The 22,636-nt window shown below is 44.7% G+C and overlaps 1 protein-coding gene across 1 annotated transcript in view; it reads right to left on the bottom strand.

Annotated features, from left to right (window-relative positions):
* Positions 1-22,636, bottom strand: part of VWF (von Willebrand factor) — a 196,636-nt gene that overhangs the window by 131,980 nt on the left and 42,020 nt on the right. The window contains exons 6-11 of the mRNA XM_056862312.1: positions 21,659-21,783; positions 10,331-10,547; positions 7,392-7,514; positions 4,789-4,900; positions 3,604-3,650; positions 1,628-1,764 (exon numbers count right to left, since the gene is read on the bottom strand). Coding sequence (XP_056718290.1) covers positions 1,628-1,764; positions 3,604-3,650; positions 4,789-4,900; positions 7,392-7,514; positions 10,331-10,547; positions 21,659-21,783 — 761 coding nt within the window. The remainder of the gene's footprint in view (positions 1-1,627; positions 1,765-3,603; positions 3,651-4,788; positions 4,901-7,391; positions 7,515-10,330; positions 10,548-21,658; positions 21,784-22,636) is intronic.

Below are 22,636 nucleotides of genomic sequence, written 5' to 3'. Positions count from 1 at the left end.
AGAGTGTTACGGATACCATGGAGTGCCAAAAAAAAAAAAAAAAAAGCTGTGGGTTATAGATGAAATTAAGCCTGAACTGACCCTAGAAGCTAAAATGACTAAACTGAGGCTATCATATTTTGGACACATTATGAGAAGACAAGAGTCACTAGAAAAGAAGGCCATGCTAGGAAAAGTTGAGAGCAGCAGGAAAAGAGGAAGATCCAACAAGAGATGGATTGACTCAATAAAGGAAGCCACAGCCCTCAGTTTGCAAGAACTGAGTAAGGTTGTCATAGGACATTTTGGAGGACTTTGATTCATAGGGTCGCCATGAATCGGAAGCAACTTGACAGCACTTAACACAAATGGAATAGAATAGAATAGAATAGAATAGAATAGAATAGAATAGAATAGAATAGAAATGTTATTCATACTCAGGCAGGACAGGGCTCAGGGCGGCTAACATCATAGATAACATACACAATAAATACACATCTACAATGCAAACTTAAACTGGTTCCCTTCCCCTAGGAAACTGTAATTCTGTGGAGGAAGAGAGTGACTTTTAACAGAACACTCAGCACAGACACCAAATTACAATAGAATTTGGGGCAAGGGGAAGAGGGCATGAGAGTTATAAAACTGGCATAAAACACAAAATTCATCTGCATTATGTAAATATGGCCCTGGAGTTAGCCGCTTACATTCCTTTCCAAGCAACAGCTTCCTCAACCCATCACACCAGTGGGCTGCCTACTGGTTTTCCCCCCTATTAATCTGCAAAACTGTGCTAATCAAACTACAGCCCCGATCTTCAGTTTAGCTTTCACTGCCGTCTGTCTGCTGTACACTGCTTTGCTTATTGAGAACATGGTTATCGTTCATTCAGTGCATTTTTGAGGTTCTTCAGGAATTTATTTGAGGGCTGATCACCATTGACAAATCAGCTGCCGTTCAATTCACTGATTCAAGTTAAATACGTTAGTATACGACCAAAACCTCAACAGAGATTTTTTTTCTGCATTGAAGGAAGTACAAGATTATTTATGAATGTATAAATTAAGGTAAACACTCACTAAACTTACTTCGGTGTTTTCTTTTTCACTCCCCACCACAGTAACACACCCGAAACAAAACAACCTCCATCCATGGGGGTCAGATCTTACTTAAAAACTTCACAGAGTTCAGTTCTCAAACAGAAAAGGTGAAGATTGTATGTCTGGATCACTTCATAAAATATGAACTGCAGGCTTTTACATCCTCTGTTTGCCCTGGTGCTGTTTTGGGAAAGAAAGAGCCTTCAACTTGCATATGCCCCATCCTGATATTAGCATGCTAAATGTGTATAAGGAACTGTCCTTTCTTTTTAAAAAGCTAAAAGATGAAGACCAGTTTTGATTAGTGATACTTTGAGCTACTGAGAGAGGGCAAGGGAGCTCAACTCAGGGCTGCCATTTTCAGCAGGAACTCTGTGTCAAATTCTGTTCTGAAAGAACCACCCCCAGCCAAGGAATTTTTGGCTTATAGATCTGGCCTATTGTTCTCAAAGTGGGTCTAGATCTCATTATTCCCTCCAAAAGAATTTGCCAGAAGACCGGCAATTTGTACAGAACATTTTTTCCCCTTCCTGTCAATATCTGCTTACCTGGACAGTCTCTATGATAACAGAAAAGGAATTGTCCTCACAGTCTTTGGCAAACAGGTAGTGGCAGATGCCGCTGAAGGTGAAATGCTTGTTGTCAAAGCTTTTGAAATGGGATTGACCAGTGACAGAACATTCGCCTAAAAAATAAAAAGACAAAATGGCTGAGATGATATCAAACTCATTCGGTATTTGTTAGCTCCCACTAGGATGGCCTGGCCTGGAAACCAGTGGAAGACCTGGGGAGGGGGTGGCAGGGACATGGGAGGGGCACCGGTCTATGGCATGACACTAAGCAACTCTAGGAATTGGCAAAACCAATTGGCAAATCCATAGATTCCTAAAGAGGTCTGACATTACCTCTGAGGAAAACTCTTTCACCCTAGAGTTTCAGCAAATTTCTAGAGAGGCATAACATATAGAGTGTCTAAAGATATGTTCTCAAATGGGAGGAGGGACAAGAGTTGCTCTCAGCCTGGGATGACCATTCCACACAGTTGGGAGCACAGTGAGGGAGAGGTTTCTATTATGCACTATTAAATTAATCACAGGGGGACTAAAATTAACACAGAGAAGTGGTTTTCAAGCTGTGTTCTGGGGGACCTCTGTGATCCCTCAAGCATTGAGGGTGGGAAAAGGGCTAAGGAAAAAATCAGGAATGGCAAAAGACTTTCCTTGAAAGTCACCTTGCCTGTGACTACTAAACTGCTGCAGTATTCAGCCACAAGGAAGCATGGGGTGTGTTCTAGGTGGTGCACACAGCCAATATTCACACAGCCAAGCAATTGTCCCACATGATCCAAATGGGTGCTCTAGAACATTTCCCAGACACTTTTACACTGTGGTCCTGTAACAGACATGCAGGGTTCCTCTGGCAATTAGTCAATGTGGAAAGGAGGCTAAAAATCTGAAAATGACTAATATAGATAAGAAGCTGAATTCTCTCCTTTCCAGACACTTAAATAGAACGGTAGCCAATGTGGAGAGGGACTTTTGAGGCCTAGCCTCTTAAAGATATTCAAATCACTGCACTGAACTGTCAGCTTTTGTACTAAAAACAAACAAAAAACACCTCTGTTGAGGCTTTTATATAATTCACAGAAATAATTGTTATCCAAATCATTACAGACCCATCTTGTGAAAGCTACAGCTGTACTCTTAAGGGATACTTAATACCAATCAATGCAACAGAGATAATTTAATTCACATCCCACTTGAAATCCTTTTCTTGGCAATGTTCAACTTCCATTATCAAAGAGGATTGATTTTGCAGAAAGAATTTCCAAATTGTGATCTCAGAATGTGCCTACCGTTTAAATTCCCAGCACTTCAAAAAGCCTTGGTCCTAAAGGTATAATGTGGATGTCCGTCTCACTGAGTTCCAGTCAGATTTTCCCTTGATTCTCACGCCATTGGGCAGAATACACTGTGCTCACAGCAACCCATGAGATAATGACAATTTATTCTAGATTGCTCAATCCAGATTAAACTCCCATCTCTGGGATCCTTATAGTTACAGTCGATGGCATCCAAAGCCATAGTCAACACAGTATATCTTCAGTTTGGAAGTCATCTTGGGACCTCTTTTATGCTAAGTGTTTATGGGCTACAAAGGTATTGGACAAATAAATAAAGTGACTTTGAGTCAAGGGAGGTTCTGATGAGGTTCTTCAAGGGCAAAGTGGGGATTCAAACCTGGGTCTCCCAGGTCCTAGTCCAACACTCTAACCACTACACCACACTGGCTCTAGATCCCTCCTCTGGAGAAACAGAGCAAGGGGGCTGAGTTAAACCTCCATCCTCCAGTGCCATGGCCTCAGTCCATCACAGATCCCGCCTATAGTGCCTTTTTGTAGCAGCTGAGGAACTGAACAAACCAAGCTGTTTGACTCTCACAGCAAGAGACGCTGCAGAGGTGTGGTAGAAAGACCGAGTGCTGATTCACTGATGAACCATCCTGTGTCCCAGAAGGAACATACCTGGGCAAGGTTCATTGCTGCAGATCCAGACACCATGCCTGCAAATACTGGGAAATACAATTTTGAAAAAAGAATTAGCAACACACCCAAATTCCCTATAATCTCTCATAATTTGTATTGATGTAACTGAAAGAAAAGAGTCTGAAAACATCGCCGCCTCGTTTAAAATGTGTACAAATTACTGCTTCCTTTAGCAATTGTACAAGTCCCCACTTTTTCTCTCTAGACTTGTAGCCCAACAAGCTTAGTGGTAGGGTGCACCCTGCACAAATCAGGAAAAGGTTACTGCAGCCAGGTAGATGAGAGAGGAGCCATGGCAGTGATTTCAGCTCAGTAGCAGTTTATTATTGGAGGTCTCGACAAGACCACATGTATGTCATGACTACAGGAGTGACAGCTGGTTCAGCTCTCGAGGTACAAAAAAAGGAACCCTTATATTCCAGGAGCTCATAAGAGTTTAGCACAATGGAATCTTCTGCTGTGTAAAGACAACCCAGCTAGGGTTGCCAATCTCCAGGTGCTAGCTGGAGATCTCCTGCTATTACAACTGTTCTCCAGCTGATAGAGATCAACTCCCCTGGAGAAAATGGCCACTTTGGCAATTGGACTCTATGACATTGAAGTCCCTCCCCAAACCCCTCCTCAGGCTCCACCCCAAAAAACAACCCAGCCCTTGTTAGGATTGCCAGCGCCAGGTTGGGAAAGTCTTCTTAGAGATTTGGGGGAGGGGAGGGACACCAGAAGCATATAATGCTATACAGGCCACCCACCAAAGCAGCCATTTACTCCTGGGAACAGCAGTCTGGAAATCAGTCATAATTCTGAGAGATCTCCATGCCCCACATTGCAACTGGCAACCCTAGCTCTTGCATGCAACTGTCTCATGGATAATACAGGAGGCAGGAGAGAAAGTGGCCCCCAACAAGAAGTCCATGGTGGATTGCTAATAGAGTTGCCAGGTCCCTTTTCGCCACCGGTGGGAGGTTTTTGGGGTGGAGCCTAAGGAGGGCGGGGTTTGAGGAGGGGAGGGACTTTAATTCCATAGAGTCCAATTGCCAAAGCAGCCATTTTCTCCATGTGAACTGATCTCTATCGGCTGGAGATCAGCTGTAACAGGAGGAGATCTCCTGCTAGTTCCTGGAGGTTGGCAACCCTAATCGCTAAGCAAACTTATTACATCATTACCATGAGTTGCAGTCCCGGTAGACAGAAGAACCAGAAGGGTAGTGCTTGCCAGAATGTACACAGGAGCAGTCCGAACTGTCCACACACTGGTCACCATCTAGAAGCTTGCCCTCTGTGGAGACAAGCAAAAAGCAGGAGGGAAAGAGGGAGGGCTTCAGTTGTTCTTGTTCTGCAATACCACACCCAATGTTCCCAATGTTAAAAGAGGATGGAGTTTTCCGCCAATGGGTGTTTTCACTCATGCTGAATAATGTGCTTTCAATCCACTTTCATGATTTTTTGCAAGTGGATTTAGCCATTTCACACAGTAAAATCCAGCTGCAAAGTGCATTGAAAGTGGATTGAAAGTGCATTATTCAGCATGTGTGAAAGCACCCTCAAATGTTTGCTGCCTGGCTCCATTCAGCTGCTGCCTTTCCTGCTCACACTTTTCGCAGGGATAGAGAGTGGAGGAATGGAAGAAAAGAGACTGTAGGAGTATGCTTTCCGCAGGGGATGTGCCAGCCATCTTCTCCGAATTTTCATGAAAGAAATTGTCACAAGCTGATCCTATGGTTCCATGGCCTGACTGAGGCAATTTAATTAATTAACTGATTGATTGATTAATGAGTGGACTGCGATAAGCAGGAAACCTGGCAAAGGCCTGAAACCTTAAAGGAGTCAAGCAAGTATGGGGTCATCCACTGATGTATATATAAGAAAGAAATTGAGAAAGTGACTTTATGCTATTGCTATTCAGACTTACCTTATTATCTCGTGACTTTGTTGCCTTGTAAAAAATTATTGTAGCATTTTCATTCAGCTACTTTGTACAAATCTACTCTATGTATGTTATCTCCATTAGTTGGTTAAGTTTTCTTTGATTTATATGTGTGTATATATAGTTTAGCACAGCACTCTTCACGTAAGGACTGTAGAATAAGTTTCTTACCAAAAAATTTCTACTAAAAATTTCTTACTAAAATTTCGAGCTTGGTATTATTTTTCTTGCAGCTAGTCTACTTAATACCAGTGCAACCTTCAGGTTCAACCTCCAGGTACTAGCTGGACATCTCCTGCTATTACAACTGACCTCCAGCCGATAGAGATCAGTTCCCCGGGAGAAAAATGGCCGCTTTGGCAATTGGACTCTATGGCATTGAAGTCCCTCCCCTCCCCAAACCCCACCCTCTTCAGGCTCTGCCCCAAAAACCTCCCACCGGTGGCAAAGAGGGACCTGGCAACCCTATTGGCAGGTGAACTGTATGCCATTTTACCCCACTGAGGTCTCTCCCCTTCCAAACCACACCTTCCCCAGGCTCCACCCCCAAATTTCCAGGAATTTCCCAACCTGAGTTGGCAACCCTACTTCAAAGGCCTTTATCTAGGTGCCCCCAACTTCACTGATCAAATGGGTAGCTTTCACACAGAGGCCCTTTCCTCCGCCACTATCTCAGCTTTGAAGTTCCATCTGCAGGGAAATTCGGTAGCTATTCTCATGTATTGTTTCTCTGGGTCTGCCCTGCCCAATTTTTAATACTTTTTAGCAGCAATTAACATTATCACCTTAAAGTGGTATTTTATATTTGTTTATATATTTTTGTACTTTCAGGGTTTCTTTCTATTGCTCACTTTTATCTGTGATTTTTATATTTTATTGCAAACGTATAATGGAAAGGTAGGGTATAAATCTTTAAACTAAATACATATATAAATAATATATCTCTTGAGCTGTTTGCCAATATCTACAGGCCAGGAACCACTCTGATCTCCTGAATTACCACAGGTTATCAACCTGTTAAAGGAACAACAAAAAAACTGGCAACTCTAACCATCGAAGAGGTATCAAGGGATCTTCATGAGAAGATCCATAACAGCAAATTTTTCCCTCTGAAAAGGAGTGTTCCTATCTCTTCCACTCTTTTCCTACAATACACAGTCACAGAGGAGTGATCGATATGTTTTATGCCCACTCTTTCCCTCAGGGTGATCAACAGGCCTGGTTGGTACCTTGTTTGAGCAAGGTATGCTTCTTAAAAGATGCCCCCAGAATCCTGCGTAACACTCTGGGGCTCTGGGATAAATGTCTGAGTGTTTCTCAGCAGAGGGACAGCCATGGAAAAGATTTCTGAACATGCAGCATTTGAAAACATTGCCCTAGAAGATCACGTTTGTCTCACTTAGATGTGCAAGCATCTGTGAGCTAATTCACTAGAACTGGTTGAAAGGGACGTACTATATTGCTCCCCTAGGCTCTAGCAAAAAACTCCCCCCAAGCACCCTTCACCCTTTCTTCTCCCTACAGCTGAAATCCCCCACTTAGAAATAATTCAGAAGCGCCCTAGGAATTGCAAACCCAAAGGAAAGACTTCACGTATCACCAACTGCTGCTGGAACTCACATATGCCAGTATTTATTTGTACTAAATAAGTAGCCCTTTGATAAAACAAACACACATGCATGCAGTGTAGAAACTGACTTATTCTGGGATGCAGAAAAGGGGAGAGAAGAGAGATAAATGCATGTCAACATTTGAAAACAGACACCGATTTACTTCTTTAGGCAAAATAGGAAGAGCTACTGTCCAATGATTCCCTCAGGAAACAAATCAGCAAATAAATTACCCGGGCAGCTGCAGCCATCCACACATTTTTCTTGACACCCTGTATTGATGTTCAGGCTTTGGCAGGTTCTGGCACAAGGGGAAGTGCATTCCTTGTACTCCAAGCCAGCGGGACATCTTGGCCCTGAAAGAGTTTCATGATTTTGAGGCATAAATAATTTGGTGGAAGGAGGAAGATCATGCGAGGTCAATATATACAAACATATTGTATTTTTTTTTATTTATTATTATTTCTAACAAGAAAAACTCATGAGGAGAAATATACAAGTGGGATATCAATGGGGTCTCTCCCCTTACCCTGGCATCTGTGGCAGGGGTCTGAAACTTGTGGTTGTATAGCTAAACGTTACTTAGTTTGGGGCCAAATGTGGCTCTTTAAAAAAGAAAATGAAATCTTTAGGGTAAGTTATACTGGAGCGGCAAGTGGCAATGCTAGAATAATCGGTATGTGAAGGAAATGATTGGTAAAGACTAAAGGGCTTCTTACAAGATGGTCTGCAAAAAGAGAAACGAGAGAGGAGAACAGTTGCCAGTAATCCAAGTGTGAACCATGTGCAGATTTATGCCTGTGTATATTTATTATAGGAGGGAAGGCAGCATGGTACAGCCCGATCTCGTCAGATCTCGGAAGCTAAGCAGGGTCAGCCCTGGTTAGTATTTGGATGGGAGACCACCAAGGAATACCAGGGTTGCTGTGCAGAGGAAGGCACTGGCAAACCACCTCTGTTAGTCCCTTGCCATGAAAACCCCATAAGGGGTAGCCATAAATTGGCTGCGACTTGACAGCACTTTACACACACACATATTTATTATGTGTTGGGAGGCTTTGGGTGTGCCACTTCTTAATAAAGGACTCGCAGCAACCAGAGTATTGGACACAAAAACGTTATCGATTATTAATCAACATGTTGATTAGCAGTAATGCTAAGCTATATATTTTCAGCTGTGCAAATGAGCTTTCTTATACCAGCTCTTTGTTGGTCGTTTGCTCTGAATTCTGACCTAGTTTAGCTGTTTCACTACAAGAAGGTTGCTTGCTGAGCCCTGTTCTTGGGGGTCCAGCAGATTAAACGGGTATCTAGCTGCCCCAGCTTTGTTAGTGGAGCCCCTTAAAATGGGGACCCTGATCCAATGGAAAGGCAACATAAAATTGTTTTAAACAAACAAGTAAATAAAACACATAAGAATCAGTAGCTGCCCCATGGATGGGTTGATGAGCAACAGGGCTCTTATTTATTATGGGGGAGAAATCTAAACATGGTTACCAAATTATAGCCTTGCCAACATACAGTCTCCAGCTACTATCTCGCCTAGAACAAGAGTTGGTAACCTGCAACCTGCAGGCCAGATGTGGCCTGAAAGAAATTCCAGTCTGCCTGAGAGAGTCCTCAGCCTGCAGTCAGAGAAGACTAGGTTACCAATAGGGCTGCCAGGCACAGCAGCCTAGCAACTGGTGGAAGATGGGGGAAGTGTGTGGAGAGATGCATGGTTGGCATACTCAGCATAATGACATCACTTCCAGAGTGATCTGGAAAGAACATCATTGCTCTGGGGGTCACTCTAGCATTAGGCCAAAACTCTATGGGCGAAAATGCACGGTCGCTTTAGCCTCCTTTATTCCCTGTTTCAGCCAGGATTCAGACAGGATCAAACGCACGTTCGGCGAAACACCTGCGTTCGATCCTGGCTGAATCCTGGCTGAAACAGGGAGTAAAGGAGGCTAAAGCAACCGTGTGTTTTCCCCCTGTGTTGCAGTCATCCTGCTTGTGGGCTTCTAAGAGGCAACTGGATGGTAGGGTTGCCAGCTCTGGTTTGGGAATTACCTGGATATTTTGGGGGTGGAGCCTGAGGAGAGTGGGAGAGGGGAGGGACTTCAATGCCATAGAGCCCAGTGGGCAAAGATGCCATTTTCTCCAGGGGAACTGATCTCTATTGCCTGGAGATCAGTTGTAACAGCAGGAGATCTCCAACCACCACCTCGAGGTTGGCAACCCTAATGGACAGTCAACAGAACACTGGACTAGATGGAACTTTGGTCTGATCCAGCATGACTCTTTTTATCTTTTATGTTCACTTCTGGGCTGCACCAAAAGTGACGTCATTATGCCAGGAATGCCAATCATTCACACACACCCCACTTCACCCATTTTCCTCCCACTGCCCAGCTGAGCAGTGGCTAGCAGCGGTGGCGGTAGGGGGGGAAGATCTCCTGTTACCAGTGGGCAGCTGGCAACACCCAGGTGGGGCCTGGAGTTCTCTTGGGATAACAATTGATCTCCAGACCACAGAGATCAGTTCCCCTGGTGGGGGGGAATGGCAGATTTGGAGGGCAGACTCTATGGCATCACATCCCCACTGAGCTCCCTCCCTTCCTCAAATGCTGCCCTCCCCATGCACCACCCCCAAATTTCCAGGAATTTCCAAACTAAAGATGGCAACCCTAGTGACGGTTGTGGCCAGCAGACCCTGGAGAAGTAATGGATAGGCAATACCTCTCTATCAATGTCCGTACAGAATCATGGCCATTGGCTTTTTCAGTTCAGTACCAGTGTAAGGAGCCCCGTGGCACAGAGTGATAAGCTGCAGTACTGCAGTCAAAACTCTGCTCACAACCTGAGTTTGATCCCGACAGAAGTTGGTTTCAGGTCGCCGGCTCAAGGTTGGCTCAGCCTTCCATCCTTCCGAGGTCGGTCAAATGAGTACCCAGCTTGCTGGGGGTAAAGTGTAGATGACTGGGGAAGGAAATGGCAAACCATCCCGTAAACATAGTCTGCCTAGTAAGCATAGTTTGCCTAGTCGGGATGTGACATCACCCCATGGGTCAGTAATGACCCGGTGCTTGCACAGGGGACTACCTTTACCTACCAGAAGTTCAAGCTATGTCTCACTCTCCCCACCCTCCAAGTTTAGCACTTCGGAACCCAAGTCTTTAAAACTTACTGCATGCACTCTCTGCAGGCCAGCCTTCCAGAATCACACCTTCCCGAGCACAGTTTCTGGCGTACTCTAAAAAAACTGGGCAGTGGCAGGTCCTTTCCTGGGCACACGTACACATGTCTTCTTCACACAGGGCAATGAATTTCTCGGGATCAACCAGATGGTGGCATTTGGAAAACACAAGGGAAGTCCTCAGGAGCTGGCAATGCTCTATGACACCCTGAAAGAACAATGTGAACCGTTACAAATTTATTACCATGTGCCTAATGTAAATACTTAAGTAAATATTTTCTATTTGTAGATAGCCAAAGGCCATTACAAGGTAAATTAAACTATAAAACAAGAAAATTATACAATAAAGATAAAAGACGAAATACAAAATTCCATATCAATTATGATAAAATACAATATAATTAAAATATATCCTCGCTGCCCATCAGTTCTGGCCAGTTCCATTCTTTGGCACCAGTTTGGCTCTTCTCTTTCTAGCTGCTAAAGTGAAAAGTGACAGCCTGTAAGTGATAAATGAGTCGGTATCTGACAGTAAAAATACTAGTTTATTGGAATCAGGAAACAAGTTTAACCCACTTAATATGGTACAAAGGAATTTCCCCCTAGGTATTGCATAAAGAGGACAAGCTAAAATATAATGGGATAAATCCTCTACTGCAGAACCACATGTGCAAATACATTGTGCTAGTGGTACTTTATTATATCGTCCATCCAATATTGCAGTTTGCATTGTCTGAAAGCGTAGAGATGTGAAAGCCATTCTGAGCTTTAGGACTGAGATGTTAACTAGATATTTGGTTCTGAGATGGTCTTTTTTATTAATTTAAACCATGGAGAAAACTTAGATTAGAGAATTAGTGAGCTATCAAAGCATAATCCTTATATACCCAATCGCGCAACATAGGACTATCTGCTGAAGCGCCCAGCGGGTCATCGGGGACAGAATAACGAAAAAGAATATTATTAATAATATGAAGGCGAGTTGCATCTTTGCTCAGCAAAAGATTAAAGGATTGTTCACTAAACAAATTTATGTTAGCATTTTTATTTTTCCTTCAAAGTTTTAAGATGGTTAGATGAACACGGACTCTAAGAGAAGGAAGGCTGAGTTCGGCTCTCATCAGGGCTGCAGAGAGAGGACCCCTTTGGGAGTGCCAAAATTCACTTGGCAAAATAATTCTGAATAGCTTCCAGACGAGACATAATACGTTCCTTCCATCCCCACACTTCAATACCATATAGCAAATGTGGGACAGCCTAATGTGAACCGTTACAAAATTATTACCGTTTGCCTAATGGGATAGGGTATGGATTGAGGTGAAAGAAGATGTTACTAAGAGCCTTTTTGGTGGCTATTCACCCACCCCACCATGTGAATTATTCCTGGGAAGTGGGTTAATTAATTTCTACCTGCCTACCTCAATCATCTATCACATTAGTTGCAGGAAGAAGTGAATAGCCAAACCAGGAAATGCTGTGGCTTTATCTATTTATTTGTTTATTTATATACAGGAAGCCAAGCCTGATTCATTCTTAAACTCTCTTCTGTTAAAGTTGTGCTGATGTTTATGAATTTCAATGGCTTCTCTGTGCAATCTGACAAAATAGTTGGTAGAATTGTCCAGCATTTCAGTGTCTTGGAATAAGACCCTGTGTCCTGTTTGGGTCATAAACATCAGCACAACTTTAACAGAAAAGAAAAGAGTTTAAGCTTCCTGTCCTGAAAGCCTCAAGACTAACAAAGACTACAGTCCACAACAGCCATGCAGATTAGCCTTGAATTCCACATGTTAACAGATCACTTCAGGATACAATGGTTCCACATTAACATACCACACCCTCATTAGCACATTATCTTGATACTTACAGGACAATGATTTGCACATTACCTTTAATACTTTGCAGGACAATTACTCAGCTCAAACCCAAACCCCTTCTGACTATATATTATTCTTCCTACACAACTGACACTGAGAGACACTGTCCTTCAGTGTTACTCCTCTGAAGATGCCGGCCTCAGCTGCTGGCGAAACGTCAGGAAAGAAAATACCAAGACCACGGTTACACAGCCCGGATAACCTACAAGAACCAATGAACTCTGACCGTGAAAGCCTTCAACAATATTAAAAACAGACTAGTTTTTTTATGGCAACAGACAATGCTCCTGATGGGGAAACTGCTCATAACTCAAAGCCTGTGTTCAATGGTCAAATAGCTGCCAACTTGTAAAGCCCTGGCTGTAAAGCCCTTACTGTTACAAAGCAAAATGAATACACTGACCGAGTGAATATGATTTTAAAAGGGAAATACTAATGAATCATTGTTTCAGAGCTGAGTCCCCTTCCATACACTGAAATCATTATTGCAAGAGATCTCAACTAAACAAATGTGTTTTTTATTGGCTAATGTATACTTATCATAGAGCCAGCATGGTGTAGTGGTTAAGAGCGGCGGACTCTAATCAGGAGAACCGGGTTCTATTCCCCACTTCTTCACATGAAGCTTCTGGGTGACCTTGTGTCAAGCAACTGCAACGTCATCTTGCATTTTCTTGTGGGAATCATTTTGCTTCAGGCTTGGCCTTGTTACCAGGCCTGAAACAGGGTTGTAAACTCTGGTATGCAAGGAGTTGTCAAGGAGCATCTACTCCTCCCTGACAGAGCACAGCTGGAAGCAATATTATTGCTCCCTTCAGGCCTCAAGGCCGCGGTGCTAGGAGAACACCCCATACGGGCTGTTTCATTAGCATCACCTGATTGAAAGGGGGGTAAGGGGCGAACGGCCGGCGCCCATCATCATCCACTTTAGAAAGGCGGAGGTAGATCTTACCTTATGATCAAGATCACCTGGCAATGATCCATGCGGAGCAGGGGATTGGAAGAAGGGCCCACACCTCCCTAGCTTGCAAGGGACATAAGACTACCCAAAGGGGGTTGCCAGAGAGACGTTAGGGAAAGGTCGGAAACGACAGGGAGAGGTAGTGGGATGATAAGGCGGAATCCTATTATGCTGCTTCGACCTTCCTAGGAAGAGATGTGCTTTTTTGCCTCGCTGGAAGCAATCCTGACGATAACTCCGGATGGACCCGTGTGAGAGAACCCAGGGAAGGGTAAATCCTGTGTATTCAGAAAGTCCTTGCTTTTGCTTTGAACCTTTTGGCTGAATGTAGTTTTGTTGTTTTTTGAATGCTCCAACTTTTATTTATTGTATCAAGGAACTATGTGCTGAGTTATAAATAAACTCCTTCAAGTATAAGGTGACTGGCTCCTTAAGCTCTGTCAGCTCTAAGCTGTTTCTAGTGGCTTTGACTAGGCTACACACTACCAAGAATTTATATATATTTTGTCACCCAGCTTGCAAGGGTCCTACTCTGCAAGCTTGGCGTGTGGTTGCTGAGGCAATAGGGAAAAGGTGTCCCTAACCGGGACTGGTGGTACTACCTAGGGGAAGCTGAGTGGTCTCAGCCCCCTCGAGCATTTATCCACGGCTTTTGCCTACTTTGGGCAGAGATGTGAATTAGGGCAGACAGGTGAATTAAAACCAGCCTTGCCAGAACTTGCCTTTCCCCCTCTGGGACCCAGGGAGGAGGTTAGACGTTTTCCTCCTCCTTGGCACCTTGGGCCAGTCACAGTTCTCTCCGAACTCAACGCAGCCCAAACAGAGGCAGGCAATGGCAAACCAACTCCGAACATCTCTTGCCTTGAAAACCCTATGGGGTCACCATAAGTCAGCTGCGACTTGACAGCACACACACACAAAAAAAAAATTCATGGTCACTGTAAGAGAGAGCCAGTATGGTCCACAGGACAATGAAAACAATTTGGTTCAAAGGCCTACATTCATAGTTTGAATTAGGAACAGACTTGGACAGCGTTTTGCAGACTGAAATCTGTCAGTCTCTGTTCTTCACCCATAAAATAAGGATTTCACACAGCTCTTTGGAGTTTGCAGTTTGGAGCAGTGGACTCTGATCTGGAGAACCGGGTTTGATTCCCCCACTCCTACACATGAGCGGTGGACTCTGATTTGGAGAAGCGGGTTTGATTCCCCACTCCTCCACGTGAGCGGCGGACGCTAATCCGGTGAACTGGATTTGTTTCCCCACTCCTGCACACGAAGCCAGCTGGGCGACCTTGGGCTAGTCACAATTCTCTCTTAGAGCTCTCTCAGCCTCACCCACCTCACAGGGTGTCTGTTGTGGGGAGGGGAAGGGAAGGCGATTGTAAGCCGGTTTGATTCTGCCTTCAGTGGTAGAGAAAGTCGGCATATAAAAACCAACTCTTCTTCTCTTCTTGTTCTCTTCTTGCCAGCTCCCTAAAATGCAGCTTGCTACACTCTCCAGGGCCAGACATACCCTCCAATTACTCAACGTTGAAAGAAAACCACATAATTTGGTGTTGTCTGCAGAATTCAGCTTCCAGATCACCTCGGCATCCATTCTAAAATAATATAAGCAAACAGCTAGTCCTTGCCGGCTCAAAGCCCAAGATGGCTCAATAAGATCTGCAGGTGCTAGGGAGGAGGCCTCAGACCCCTGCAGAGGCCCCCATGACTAGCAAAAGCAGCATAGGTTATGAAGCACAGGAAAAACTGAGGAAACAATGCTTCAAAACGTTGGAAATGTGACCAATTTGTGAGAGTCATACAGATCAAAGAATTCAGCTTTCTTTCGTACAAGCATCTTTGGCCATAATGTCTGTAGTACACAAATCAAATGTTCATCTCATGATTCTAGGGATTTTAGGGACTTGAGTCCCACCCCCACGGAAAGCTCCATACCACCCCATAAGAAAGTTCTAGAGGCTTTGGGGACCCTGAACAAGTCGTGAGGTCCTCCCCAGGGAAGTTCCATCCTACCCCATAAGAACTCCCCTTTCTGTTTAGCACTCATTAAGGAAGAAGGTTTCTACCTGGGTGCAACGGGGCCACAGCGCTCAATCCTGATGATGTCACTTCAACTCAGCCCCTGTACCCGCTGCAAAGAGAGAGGCTGAAGTAAAATTACACCATGTGGAGAGTGAGTGAGATGTTGCCATGAGGAGAAGGACCAACTGATCAGATCGAAGGAATCCAGCAGCAGGCCCCCTCCCTGTGCCATTTGCCTCCTGACCTTTGGGGTGGCCATCCCATAAGCGCCACTTAGAAGAGCTGCCTCCAGGACTGGGCCAGCCACACCACATGGTAGGATCATCCCTATCCAGAAGCTCAAGACCAATACCGACAGCCTCTTATGACAGGGACTGGACATAGGTTAGGGTTAGGGTTAGGGCTGGTTAGGGTTGCCCCTCCCCAAACCTCGCCCGCTTCAAGCTCCACCCCAAAAACCTCCCGCTTAGGGTTGCCAGGTCCCTCTTCACCATAGGTGGGAGTTTTCTGGGGCAGAGCCTCAGGAGGGCGGGGTTTAGGGAAGGGAGGGACTTCAATGCCATAGAGTCCAATTGCCAAAGAGGCCATTTTCTCCAGGTCAACTGATCTCTATTGGCTGGAGATAAGCTGTAATAGCAGGAGACCTCCAGCTAGTACCTGGAGGTTGGCAACCCTACTCCCACCAGTAATAGGACCTGGCAACCCTAACATTGGTGGCGAGAAACACCCTGAGAAGGTGAAGAGACAGCCTGAAGTGGGGGCAGGGGGGAGAATAAAGAACTTTATTGGCTTTTAGGGGAAAAGATGTTTCCTGCTTTTGACTACAGTCCTGATTTTCAGCCTTGGCACCAAAACCACTGATGAGAGAGTCTCCCGCAGGCACCATTGGTCTTAGAGCCGCGTCCGTCTGCCTTTTACCATATCAGTTTAGCACCAGCCCTCCCATCTGTGGTCTCTTTGAAGAAAGAGCAGTGAAATAATATTAGATAATAAAGAAAAGTACTTGCCCTTCCTCCCTGCTGAGCAGCCACTGCCTGTCCCCATGCACTTAGAGTTCAGGAACAGAACTTCATTCGGGGGAAATGGCCGGGCCTCCCCAAAAGTCCTTTTCCTGGTATCTCTGTTTTAAAATTAAACATTTCCTTCTCCCTTCCTCACCAGGATTCTGAGAACAAAATCACATTTTCAGAGGCAACCCCCCTCCCCACCACTTAGGCTTACAGCAAAAATTTTGTATCACCTCTCAACCTTTTGCTGCTACACTGTCTGTAACTAGGGTTGCCAACTCCAGGTTGGGAAATACCTAGAGATTTTGGGGGTGAAGCCTGAGGAAGGTGGGGTTTGGAAAGGGGAGGGACTTCAGTGGGGTGTAATGCCATAGAGTCCACCTTCCACAGAGGCCATTTTCTCCAGGTGAACTGACCTCTGTCACCTGGAGATCAGTTGTAATAGCGGGAGATCTCCAGCCATCACCTGGAGCTGGCAACCCTATCTATAGCCCTCTCTGCATTACTTTCACTAACTTTTAGAGTATTGCATTTAACATTACAGTATTACATATTACATTTTAAGCCACTCTTCTTCGATGAAGTTCAAGCGACTATACATGGTTCTATGGTTGACAGCCATAGCGGGCACCTTGGAAGGAGAATTTGGAGGGTGAGGACAAATGCTTCAGCATCACACTGCCACATGATGTCACTTCTGATTTTGCATGTTATCATGGTGGTGTTACAGTCTATCATTCATCCCAAACACTGTGGTTAATCCAGAGAGTTGTGGGAGAATTCCTAGAGTTTTGCGCTGATGTGATTATGTCACTTCCACTTTTGTGCATGATGTGATCTCATACATCATTGTAATGCCAAGGAGCCTCCCCATCCCCCCCCCCCCACTGGTCTGTTAAGTTCTCATGCTATAGGGGGAGACCTGGCCACCTATTTCTCTCCTACTCCATTTTATCTTCACAAGCAGACTGAACTAGGATAGGCTGAGAGATACTGACCAGTGAATTGTGTGACAAAGTGGTCAGATTTGAACCTCAGCTCCCTTCTCTAAGGGCAGCCCTCTGCACTGTACTGCACCGATCAAGACATCGTTCCTCTTCAGTCAGTCCATTTTGTTGCAATGTATTTGTATCTTATAACCTATCTTCTTATAGATTTTTGTATAGATTATCTGCAGGGCTGGTTCTTTGGCCAAGCCACCTGCGTGACTGCTTGGAGAAACACTGTAAGCAGGCCCAAGTTGGCCAAGCAAGCCATCAAAGATGGCTGGCATCCCCGCACCATTACCAGCCAAGCCAAGGCCCCGTGGCAACATCCCAGGGACTTGTTTGGACCCGGCCTCCAGGTGCGCAGGCTCTGGAGGTGGTGGGTACACCATGCTTGGGGTGACAAAAACACCTTGACCCAACCCTGAAAATCTGCAGGAGATTTAAGGCGTCACAAGGATGGACTTCCACATCCACTGAAACCAATTGTAAAGCACTTCTCAGACAAGCCACTGAATAGTGGGCTGAGAAGAGAAGAAAACGCAGAAGGAGCAAAATACGGCCTCGGCCACAGCTATTGTTCTCGGCTCCGGACAAGGGACCACAACGCACTGCGAGGGGCCGCGGGAGAGGAGGACTTGGCATTCCTAAGGCAGAGACCAGCAAACAAAGAAAGCTGTTTTCTTGATGGAAAAGATCAAAATTCTTCAACCAGCGCTGGCGTTGCTGGACTGCTATTAATAGAACAGTGCTTTGCCTTGAGAGCGAATCTATGAGAGCGACGTTTGAAAATGCTGCTGGGCTCATGAATTCACACAGCACAGAGGCGTCGTTTTTTTCAGCCTACAGGGGAAAAGGGGCCCTTTCTCAAGAACAGCTGTATGGAAAGGTAGTTAGCACAGACACAGTTGTCGCATTGGCCTTCTCTTGCTTTTGGTTTCTCTTGCTTTTGGTTTCAGGCCCCGTTCAGGACTAAATTTACCAGCCTTGAGGTGGGGGACTGGAGTTTTTCCAGCATTATATCTCCGGAGTACAGAGATCAGTTCCTGTGGAGGCCATGGCAGCTATGGAGGGCCGATTCTGTGGCTTCACGGCCCTGCTGAGCTCCCTCCCCCTCTTCAGGCACAGCCCCCAAATCTCCAAAAATTTCCCAAGCTGGAGTTGGTGGCCATTTTCTCCAGGTGAGCTGATCTCTATCGGCTGGAGATCAGTTGTAATAGCAGGAGATCTCCAGCCAGTACCTGGAGGTTGACAACTCTATCAATTGTAATAGCGGGCGATCTCCAGGTACCACCAAGAGTTTGGCAACCCTATCAGCTCTGCTACATGACAGGGTGAAGAAACCCACCTCAGGCAGCAGATCTAAGGCATCGGGAAAGGCAGCAAAGCAAGAGAGACAGATCTCACCCTCAGTGAGAATCCCCATGGGACTGGGAAGTTCTCCAGCACAGCCCTCATTCCAAAGATTGGCAGCAGCTGTGTCAATTCATAGGAAGGAGTTGCCACAGGCACTCAGATGAGGCCTTGGCTTTGAGTTAGTATGAGTCACGGTAGTAAAATTCCTCTCATTATCACAGCTGGGGCAGAGAGAGAAATATAATATATTTGGGGAGAAAATTTCCTAAAATAGGGTTGCCAAATCCGGGTTGGGAAATTCCTGGAGATTTGGGGGCGAAGCCTAAGGAGGACAGGGTTTAGGAAGGGGAAGGAGTAGGGTTGCCAACCTCCAGGTAGTGGCTGGAGATCTCCTGCTATTACAACTGATCTCCAGCCGATAGAGATCAGTTCACCTGGAGAAAATGGCTGCTTTGGCAATTGGACTTTATGGCATTGAAGTCCCTCCCCAAACCCCACCTCTTCAGGCTCCGCCCCCAAAACCTCCTGCCAGTGGCCAAGAGGGCCCTGGCAACCTTAGGAAGGAGCTCATCAGGGTATACTGCCATAGATTCCACTCTCCAGAGCATCCATTTTCTCCAGGTGAACTGATCTCTGTAGTCTAGAGACCGGTGGTAATTCTGGGAGATCTCCATACCCCACATGAAGGTTGGCAGCCCTACCTAATAATATATTCCTCCCAGTTATTCCTTGTGCCCCCTCCTTGCTATTAACTTATTTAGGGAACACATATCCTGCCTTTCTATTTTAAAAAAGTATTGACTATTGTTGTAAAATCCCTCAACAAGATGATTCTACAATAATAAATGCAGCTGCATCAATAAATACGCCACCATGCAATGGAAATAGCAACTTTTCTAGAGTCCTTTTGAAGAATGAACTAATTTCACAGTAGGTCGAGAACAAGTCCATCTTCTCATTATCCCGGAAGGCCTGCAGGGACGGTGTTAGCGCAAAATACAGCAGAGGCGTCAGTCATCAGAAAGATCAAAAGGCAGAAAACAAAACATGCCACAAATCTGTTTTCTAGCAACAAGATTATTATCTCTTTTGTTAGGTAATGTTGAAGATAATGTCAATGTCACGAATCTCTGTTTTCTACCAACAAGCTTATTATCTCTATTGTTAAGTCATGTTAAAGGGAATCTAGGCTGATGGGCACATTTGCACACAACCCCGCCCCCCAAAAAAACCTCACACCTCAAAGGACTCCCAATGAAATTATAAAGACAATGGAACAAAGTGATCATCCAGCCACAGCTTGCATGTCCAGACAAGCAAATGTTTATGTCACTTCCTGGAAAGGCTCCAGCTAATGTTTTTTCCTGCCCTGTTTCTGTGTTCTGTTCTCGCATACTAGAATTGTTCAAATGACGCTCTCTCTCCCCATCACTTTATCTCCGTGCCAGAAGATGCTTCACTTGCTTATTTACAGTATGTCAGGTGGCTATTAAAGTCACCAAAGCAAGAACAGGCAGAAAGTAAGCATCTGAGATTCCTGGATCTTCTGCAGTAAATATCAGTTTTTAAAAATACATTTCTAAGTTCTCCTCTTGAAGATCTCGCTCTCTCTCACGCACACACGCAAATAACACTTGCCCAAGCCAAAAATCCAGCCCAAGCCAAGATGTTCTGCATTGTATGTTTTCCCACAGAGACAACAGATCTAAGCAATTTACATGAACTAGAAATAAGAACTAGAAAGTAGATATTATAAAGACCCACATTTGAGGTGAACTAGACATTTACAGAAAGCAGTAAGGTATATATGGGAGTTTGAAAGGAGAAAAGGATCAGGATTTTATTTATTTATTTAGAGCATTGATATACCCCCATCTTTTTCCCAAAGCCAGGTAACAGCAGATTGCTGACAGGTAACAACAATAAACACAATATGAAAAAGAGCATCTATTAAGATCATTAAAATAGAACCCCTCTCTGTCCTGCCTGTCTCTTCTGCACATTTTAGATTCTCTCCCCCACTTTATGGGAAGTCAGCAACAAGCTGCATCCTAACCCAAATCATGACACTGTCAAGAGCGGATAAATCCCTTAGTCATCACACAGTATCATAATCATGAACCCACGGCACAGGGGGAAAAGGTTTAGAACGAGAGAGAGAGAGAGAGAGAGAGGAAGTCTTTGCTATTTTCTTGATCTGGGAGTGGTTACCTTAGTTTTATTGTTTATTATGCACTGCTTATATAATTGAATTTTATTACTGCTTCTACTGTTGTTTGAGTTAGGGTTTGTGGTTTAATAAAAAGTAAAGATAGTCTCTTCTGCAAGGACTGGGTCATTACTGACCCATGGGGTAACATCACATCACAACATTTACTAGGCAGATCATGTTTACCATGGTTTGCCATTGCCTTCCCCAGTCGTCTACACTTTACCCCCAGCAAGCTGGGTAATCGAATATGAAGCCTTTATTGGCATTAGTAAGCTGGGTACTCATTTTACCGACCTCAGAAGAATGGAAGGCTGAGTCAGCTACTTGAAACCGACTTCCATCAGGATCGAACTCAGGTCATGAGCAGAGCTTTGACTGTAGTCATGCAGTTTACCACTCTGCCCCATGGGGCTCTTTTTATGATGCAGGTTAGCCATTTTGAATATATCAATAAAACTTAGTTTAAACCAAGTGATATTGCCTCATGTCTAAGGTTGCCAGGTCTCTCTTCGCCACTGGTGGGAGGTTTTTGGGGCGGAGCCTCAGAAGGGCGGGGTTTGGGTGGGACGTCAAAGAGTCCAATTGCCAAAATTGGCCATTTTCTCCAGGGGAACTGATTTCTGTCAGCTGGAGATCAGTTGTAATAGAAGGAGATCTCCAGCTAGTACCTGGAGGTTGGCAACCCTACTCATGTCCTTACTGGGGGGGGGGTTGTGGGCACAAAGGTTTTTTAAACTCATTGCCTGTTTTTACTGTGGTTCCTGTTTCTTTAATACGATTTAATTCTACTGTTTGTACTGTTTACTTTGAGAAACGTAATATTGTTTTATTGCAGCTGTCACCACCTTTGCCATTCACTGAAGAGAGACTAGGCTGTTTTTAATGCACCAACCTTATCGGCCATCTCAGATGAAATGTTGCAGGTGTGACTTTGGGGAGCTGCTCTCTGGCATCTCTCTTCTCCTCTGCGCATGGCCCAGGAGTTAGCGAAATTGTAGCTGTTCTCCTCCAAAGTGCCTACAATGAGGGTGGGGGGAATACATGAATCCAGTTGCCTTATTGCCTTTATCTTAATCTGAGAACTCTAAAACAAAGGAATCTCCTTTCTCAAATAGTAAGTAAGTTGTCTATGAAAAAGTACCCAGAAGAATCCAAGTTAAACTATAAAGCGGAAACGTGTGTTCAAATTGAATTTAATGTTGTAACCGTAAGTCATAACATAATATAACATAAATATAACTCTTTTGTAAGCTTATTTTCTGTAAAGATGGGTCTAGGGTTGCCAGATCCCTCTTCGCTACCGGTGGGAGGTTTTTGGGGCACAGCCTGAGAAGGGCGCGGTTTGAGGAGGGGAGGGACTTCAATGCCATATAGTCCAATTGCCAAAGCGGCCATTTTCTCCAGGAGAGCTGATCTCTATTAGCTGGAGATCAGTTGTAATATCAGGAGATCTCCAGCTAGTACCTGGAGGTTGGCAACCCTAGATGGGTCCCAAAGAATGATTGCCTTGCTAGGATCCTCAGGAAACAAGTTATAATTTGGCAAAATTCATTCGCTTTTCTCTTCTGTTAGAGCAGAGTGCTTGCATAAAAACAAAGGAATAACATTGTTTAAATCAATAGACTTTGGAACAGGCTGTTCAGAATGGAAAGGACTGAGATGGCCCACTTCATCCAAGAATCTTTAGAACTGAGAGACCACCAAACACTCAATGACCTTGCTCAAGTACGGTATCTTAGAGACTGACCTAAAGCAATTCAAAGCAGAGATACTGAGGATGAAAGACTGTGCCTCAGTGGTAGATAGGGCCACCAGCCTCCAGGTGGCACCTGGAGATCTCCTGCTATTACAACAGATTTCCAGATGACCA

Source organism: Euleptes europaea, chromosome 17 (genome assembly GCF_029931775.1).
Source record: "Euleptes europaea isolate rEulEur1 chromosome 17, rEulEur1.hap1, whole genome shotgun sequence".
Lineage (NCBI taxonomy): Eukaryota > Metazoa > Chordata > Lepidosauria > Squamata > Sphaerodactylidae > Euleptes > Euleptes europaea.
This window is presented reverse-complemented; position numbering and strand designations above follow the sequence as displayed.